The 7,500-nt window shown below is 16.5% G+C and overlaps 4 protein-coding genes across 4 annotated transcripts in view; 3 read left to right on the top strand and 1 right to left on the bottom strand.

The window, feature by feature from the left end:
- Positions 1-569, top strand: part of PRSY57_1141000 (60S ribosomal protein L35ae, putative) — a gene marked incomplete at both ends in the record, with an annotated part of 688 nt that extends 119 nt beyond the window's left edge. Inside the window, 2 exons of the mRNA XM_012908369.2 lie at positions 1-33; positions 299-569. The exon at positions 1-33 is cut by the window's left edge and continues 119 nt beyond it. Coding sequence (XP_012763823.1) covers positions 1-33; positions 299-569 — 304 coding nt within the window. The remainder of the gene's footprint in view (positions 34-298) is intronic.
- A 1,532-nt stretch (positions 570-2,101) lies between these two features.
- Positions 2,102-2,970, top strand: PRSY57_1140900 (60S ribosomal protein L28, putative; the record flags this gene model as incomplete). Its single annotated transcript, XM_012908368.1, has 3 exons — positions 2,102-2,243; positions 2,373-2,451; positions 2,808-2,970. 3 exons carry the CDS (start codon positions 2,102-2,104, stop codon positions 2,968-2,970), a joined length of 384 nt encoding a protein of 127 aa, XP_012763822.1.
- A 1,947-nt stretch (positions 2,971-4,917) lies between these two features.
- Positions 4,918-6,488, top strand: PRSY57_1140800 (coproporphyrinogen-III oxidase, putative; the record flags this gene model as incomplete). Its single annotated transcript, XM_012908367.2, has 2 exons — positions 4,918-4,929; positions 5,094-6,488. 2 exons carry the CDS (start codon positions 4,918-4,920, stop codon positions 6,486-6,488), a joined length of 1,407 nt encoding a protein of 468 aa, XP_012763821.2.
- An 816-nt stretch (positions 6,489-7,304) lies between these two features.
- Positions 7,305-7,500, bottom strand: part of PRSY57_1140700 (putative membrane protein) — a gene marked incomplete at both ends in the record, with an annotated part of 6,309 nt that continues 6,113 nt past the window's right edge. The window contains one exon of the mRNA XM_012908366.2: positions 7,305-7,450. Coding sequence (XP_012763820.2) covers positions 7,305-7,450 — 146 coding nt within the window. The remainder of the gene's footprint in view (positions 7,451-7,500) is intronic.

The following is a 7,500-nucleotide window of genomic DNA, read 5'->3' as shown; positions in this document are numbered from 1 at the left end:
ATATGAAAAGGGAGTTATATTAGGATACAAAAGGTAACCTAAGGAATTAAACTAAAATATATTATATTAATAAATAAAATGTATTAATATATTAAATATTATATGAATAAATAATATATATATATATATATCAATTCTATTTATTTATTTATTTATTTGTTTATTTGTTTATTTATTTGTTTATTTGTTTATTTGTTTATTTATTTGTTTATTTGTTTATTTATTTGTTTATTTGTTTATTTATTTGTTTATTTATTTACTTATTATTTTATTTTATTTTATTTTATTTTTTGTGTAGATCTCAAAGAAATCAAGATCCCAACTTTACATTAATATCCATTAAAAATGTGAACACGAAAAAACACGCACAATTCTATGTAGGAAAAAGAGTTGCTTATGTTTATAGAACAACTAAACATCATGATGGAGTTAAAATAAAATGTATATGGGGAAAGGTATGTAGGACTCATGGTAATAGTGGTGTTGTAAGAGCAAAATTTAAAACTCATATCCCACCTAAGGCTTTCGGTGATAGAGTTAGAATACTTATGTATCCATCAAATATTTAAACTTATACATATAAATATATATATATATATATATATATATATAATATATGACCTTTTCATTTTCGTACATATATATATAAATATATATATATATATGTAAAATTTTTTTTTTTCTTTTTTTTTTTTTCTTTTTTTTTTAATTTTAATAAACTTGTCTTTATATTAACTATCTTTTTGAACGCAAGTATTTAATAAAAAATTATATATAATAAGAAAAAATAAAAAATATATATATTATATTTATATATATATATATATATATATATTTTAAAGATGATACCTTTTAAATATTATTATTCTATCTCTCTATTTATTTATTTATTTTTTTTTTTTTGGGTGCACATGATTTAAATATGTGTATTATAATATTTTTTTCGAAGATAATTATTATTTTTTAAGTTCTTAATGTATGACGCATTTTCATAATATTATTAATATCACGATATAGAAAATATTAACTTAATTTTATTTTTTCCATAATATAATAAGTATATATATTTATTTATATAATCATGTCATTCAAACAAAATTTAGAAAGGACAAAAGTTGTTGTAGATACAAAAATGTATAGGTTCATAATGATTCTCAATCTATACATGTAGGAATAGTTTTGATGTTTAAAAGGATATGTAATATATTTATCCTTTAAAATGGTAAATACAGAGTTGATATGAAAGTATAAATATATATTATGTATATACGTATTTATGTATTCCAATATATATATATATATGTATAATATATATTTTTTCCCCTTAGTAAAGTGATATAAGTGATTATACAAAAAAAAAAAAAAAAAAAAAATTTATATAACTTGTTAAGCTTATGTAATACAAATTTTCTTATGTATAATTTAAAAAAATATTTTTGCAGAGTTACAATTTTTTTAAAAAGCTTATAGCACAAAAAAAAAAAAAAAATATTTAATTTTAATATATTTATATATACAAATTGTAATAATAATAAAGAAAAAAAAAATATATATATATATAAGTTGATATTATTTTTCCCCTATATCAATATTATATATATATATAATTAATCTTAGGTATTGGCACATAATAAAAAAAAATATATACATAGTAATAATTATTAACTATGGAAAAAAATAAGTATATATATATATAAATAAATAAATATGTATATAATATATAATATATAATATATATATATATATATATATATATATATAATGCTTATTTAAAATTTTCATTTAAAATTAATTTTTTTTTTTTTTTTCCTATTTATTTTTTAATAAATAAAATTTTCATTTTAACAATTTTTTCAAATTAAACAATTATTGTATTATTCTTTTATTAAGAATAAATAAATATTTTATTTTCAAGTTATAAAATTTTATCAGAATTTTTTTCAAAGAATAATAATTTTATATATATATATATAAATATATATATAATATTATATTAAGTTTCCTATAATTTGATAAATTCCTATCCTTTTAATAATCCTGTTTAATTTTTATTTATTTAATTTAATTTAATTTAATTTAATTTAATTTTTTTTGGAACAAAATGTCGAATGTAAGTAATGCTCTTGTATGGGAATTAACCAGAAAAAGCAACTGCTTTATTAAAAAAAACAAAGCAGGAAAAAAAGGAGTTTTCTTATGTGACCCTTTGAATGTAAATTATAAGAATACACCATCCAGTAGTGGTACGTAACATGAAAATTTTGTAAAATATTATATATGTAAATAATTGTATATATATATATATATATATATATATATATATTTATTTATTTATTTATTTATATATCATTTCATATTATTATTCTTTTCAGGACTTGTAAAAAGTAACTCTACCAATGTTACCTTGAAAGATGGAAAAGTCGTTTTCTCCGTTAAAACATCAAAGGAATCGTAAGAATTCACTATGCATAATAATATATATATATATATATATATGCATATATGAATGTAATTATATTTATATTATGTATGTATACTTTTTCTTCTTATTTTTTTTTTTTTCCTTCTATTTTGTATGAACAAGTTATTAAAATTAGCTAGCCATTTTTATGTTTAATATTCCAAAATTACATGAACGTGTTCATATTATTATTTTTCTTTTGCATACTTTTGATAACCAAAAAATAAAATAAAAGAAAAGAAAAGAAAATGTATATATATATATTTATCAATATATATATATATATATATATATATATATATATATGTTTTTTATTTTATTTTATTATATTTTGTTTTTATTTTAGAAATGTCGTGAACCAACACTTCAAAGCTAAGAATATGAAGAATGTAGAAAAGCTTCTCCAACAACATGGAACTTTTGAAAAAGCAAAGAATAAAGAAAAACTTTTAAAGAAATATAAACGTTTGTCTAAATTATATGAAACATCTCATAAAACAACAAATTAAAAATACATTGGAATTGTTTAAGAATGTGTATAACTTTATTATATAATTTTTTTTTTCTTTTCTTTTCTTTTCCTTTTTTTTTTTTTTTTTTTTTTAAATTTATATTGATATTTTTTTTATTTTTTAAAAATATGAAATGAACAAAAACAAAAAAAAAATTATATATATGTATATATGTTATACGAACTTTTTTCTACATATGGAACTTTATCAAATAAAGTAAAAATATATAATATATATAAATATAAACATATTAATATATATATATATATATATAATTTTAAATTTTATTCTTATGAAGTTATAAGAAATTTTTGCATTATGCATATAATTATCCCTTAATATTACATTCTCCAATTTATTCCAATGCATATTTAAAATGGTTATACACACATAAAAGAGGAAATGTTCCTTTCTTCGTTTAATAAATATATCAACAAAAATATTATACTGCTATATATATATAATAAAATATTAATACATTTTTTATATAATGATCTTATATATATATTTCCTCGAGAGAAAAACAATTTGTTCACATTTTAGAGTAAAAGAAATACAAATCATCAACACGTATCTGTATTCATATAAATATTTTTAAATATCGCACTAAGATGCGTTTTTCATAAAAATTATAAAAATGTAATTTTTAATTAAAAGATTATACGCACTTCTGACAAGAAAAAGCAAATTTATAAAATCCATACACATAATTATACAGAAATATATTATTTAAAATTATACATTTAAATTTATTCGACACAAAATAAAATATATATATATATATATATATATATATAAATAAAAATAAAAATACTCTTTATTTTTATTATTTTTTTTTTTTCTCATTATCCATTAAAATATATTAGTTGGAACGTTCATATTTTCATAATATATTTAGTTTGAATTATTTTACTTAAAAAATAATATTATTAAATATGTTTACATATTTTTTCTTTTTTATAATATCACAAAGTTGCTCCTTTAGAGGTCGATGTTATTTCCAGAAAAATTTTGTCACATATCTTTTTTTTTAAATGAATAAATATACATATATATATATATATATATATATATATATATAAATATATTATAGATGTAATAATAATAATAAATACGAGGGGATATGCAAAAAATTATGAAAATATAATATATATATATAATATAATATTATATATAATATTTTTTATATACTATTATATATATATATATATATATAATATATATATTTATACGATAATATTATATATGTAATATAAAATAATTTTTTGTATACATTTGTATTTTCTTTAATTTTTTTTTATTTTTATCATTCTTTAGTCAATATTATGATATACATATATATTATATTGTATTATGTATGTATATTATATATGATGTATAAATAAATAAATAAATATATATATATATATATATATATATATATATATATATAATATATCACTAGATTAAGTATGCTTGGCTTCATATTAATATTAATTAGTAAAAATATTATATAATATTTATATATATATTTATATAATATATATAATATATTTTTCCGTTTTTAACAGGTAGTTGTATTCTTAATATTATATATATTTTATTTATATCTTCATATATAATATATATTTAATATTTTATATATGTATATTTTTTCTGTTTTCTTTAGCTCAGTAGTATAATATATATATATATATATATATTGTAAAATAAATATATTGATAATAACATCATATAAATTATTAATAAAATTATATATAATTTTTTATGTCAATCTAAAATTTTTACCTGTTTTTTTTTTTTTTTTTTTTTTTTTTGTTGTAAGGAAAATATATAAAAATATACAAATATAATATATATATATATATATATATAATTACCATATTTATATATTATTATTTTTTTTAATAAACCTCCAGCAACATAGATATTTGCTAAATTGCAAAAATAATTTAAAAAAGTAAAATGAAAGATGAGGTATGAAAATATGTACATATATATATATATATATATATATATATATATATATATATATATATATATATATATAAATAAAATATATATATATGAAGTATTTATTTATTATGTACATATTTTTGTTTTATTTATATTTTAATTGGCTTGCTCGTTTTGATTTATAGATAGCTCCTAATGAATATTTTAGAAATTTATGGGAAAATTTATTAAAGTCTGAGCAGAATAATATATGTAGTTTAATCGAATCACTTGATAATAAAAAGTTTCAAGAAGAAGTATGGTATAGGAAGTCTGGGAAGAATAAAAATTTGGGTGGTGGTATAACAAGAATTTTAGAAGATGGGAATATATTTGAAAAATGTGCTGTGAATTATTCATGTATATTTGGAGCTATAGATAAGGAATCAGCTAAACAAATGTGTGTAAATCATTATAATAAAGAATTTATTAATACAACAAGGATTTGTCATTCTGATGATATCAATATATTAATTTCACGTGTTTTAAATTCTCATAATATACGAATTATTAACGAAAAATATAAATTTTATGCATCAGGTATTTCTATTATAGCTCATCCAGTTAATCCAAATGTACCTACTGTTCATATGAATTTTCGATTTTTTCAAATATTTATAAAAACAGGAAAAAAGAAGAAAAAATATAATAACCTTAATAATAACAATTTAAATAATAATTTTGTAAAAAATAAAATAGATAATAATTATAAAAGTATTAAACATTGGTTTGGTGGTGGATGTGATTTAAGCCCATGTTATATTTTTCCAGATTTATTTACTGAATTTCATAATTCTTTTAAACTAGTTTGTGATAAATATAATCATTTATTTTATAGACATTTTAAAATATGGTGTGATTTATATTTTCGAATTAAACATCGGAATATTAATAGAGGGATTGGCGGGATTTTTTTTGATAATTTGTTGAATAATATTATAAAAAATAAAAAAGTTATAAGGAGTGGTAAATTAAAAGATATAAATAAAAAAAATGGTAATGACACAACCATCAACAACAACAACAATAATAATAATAATAATAATAATAAAGATTGTAAATGCTATAGTTGTAATAATATTATGGATAAAAGTTATCGTATGATATATTTTTTTATACAAGAATGTATTATAAATTTTAGAAAATCATATCTACATATTCTACTTGAAACTGTTAATTTTAAATATGATGATAATATGTTAAAATGGCAAAGAGTATGTAGAGGTAGATATGTTGAATTCAACCTGTTATACGATAGAGGTACCAAGTTTGGTATTGAATTAAATAGATATAAAATTTATAGACGTAAAAAAAAACAAAAAAAACTAGAAAATTATTCTTCTACAAATTTTATAAAAGATGAAATCTTTGATGAACAAGTATCTGATTACCTATCAGATGAACATGAAAAAATAGATAACGTCTTTTCTTCATTACCTTTAAAATGTGATTTCCAATATAAATATAAAATTGAAAAATATTCAAGAGAATATGAAACCCTAGAAATATTAAAGTATCCCAAAAAGTGGGTAGACTACTAACATGTAAAGATGAAATTAAATCTAAACAGCAACAAATAGGGGAAATAAACCGTATATATAAATCTATCAACATATATATATATATATATATAAATATGTATACATATTTTTTCTTATTCATTTGTTAAAATGTTTTAGAAAAATTCTTCTTAATCATTATCCCTTTTTATATACAAAAAGGTAACTCTTTAAACAGAACATTTTTTTTTCATTATTATTATCTATTTATTTAATTAAAAGAAAGTTTGCCAATTTTAATTATTAAATGGTGCACTTGAAATATAAATATAAATATAAATATATATATAAATATAAATATATATATATATATATATATATATATAAATTTGTTATTTTTCTCTGTTTTGTTTAATATTTATTTTTTCATTTATGAATTTTTTTTTTTTTTTTATTTTTGTTTTTAACCATATTATTCATTATTAAGCACATAAATAAAATTCAATAGACATACATATATAATATATATATGTATATATGTGCATTCTTTAATGTTTTATCTTGTTTTTTAAAAATAAATATATAATCATCGAAACAGTATCATTCATTTGTTTCTTAAAATTTCATAACATTTTTTTAAAATAGGATATTTGCTTATATTATTAAAATCAGTGTATTCACAAAGAAAAAAAAAAAAATAATAAAATGTATATTATAATGTAAGGCAAGAAAAAATATAAATTAATATATATAAATCACACACAAAAAAAAAAAAAAAAATATATTAAATGACAAATATTTTAATATATTCCTTATATGTATATATATATATATATATATTTATATATTTATATTTTATTATTTCACGTGTTTTTTCTTTTGTCTCTTGTTGTAATCATAAGAACTTGAATAATCATCATCACTGTTTAGATATTCTCCATAATTAATGTTGTTCACTTTCTGATCTTCATTTGAATAAAACAGATTAATGTCCTTATATGTATCTGCAAGAAAAAAAAAAAAAAAAAAAAAAAAAAAAAAAAAAAAAAAAAAA

This window comes from Plasmodium reichenowi, chromosome 11 (genome assembly GCF_001601855.1).
Source record: "Plasmodium reichenowi strain SY57 chromosome 11, whole genome shotgun sequence".
NCBI lineage: Eukaryota > Apicomplexa > Aconoidasida > Haemosporida > Plasmodiidae > Plasmodium > Plasmodium reichenowi.
This window is presented reverse-complemented; position numbering and strand designations above follow the sequence as displayed.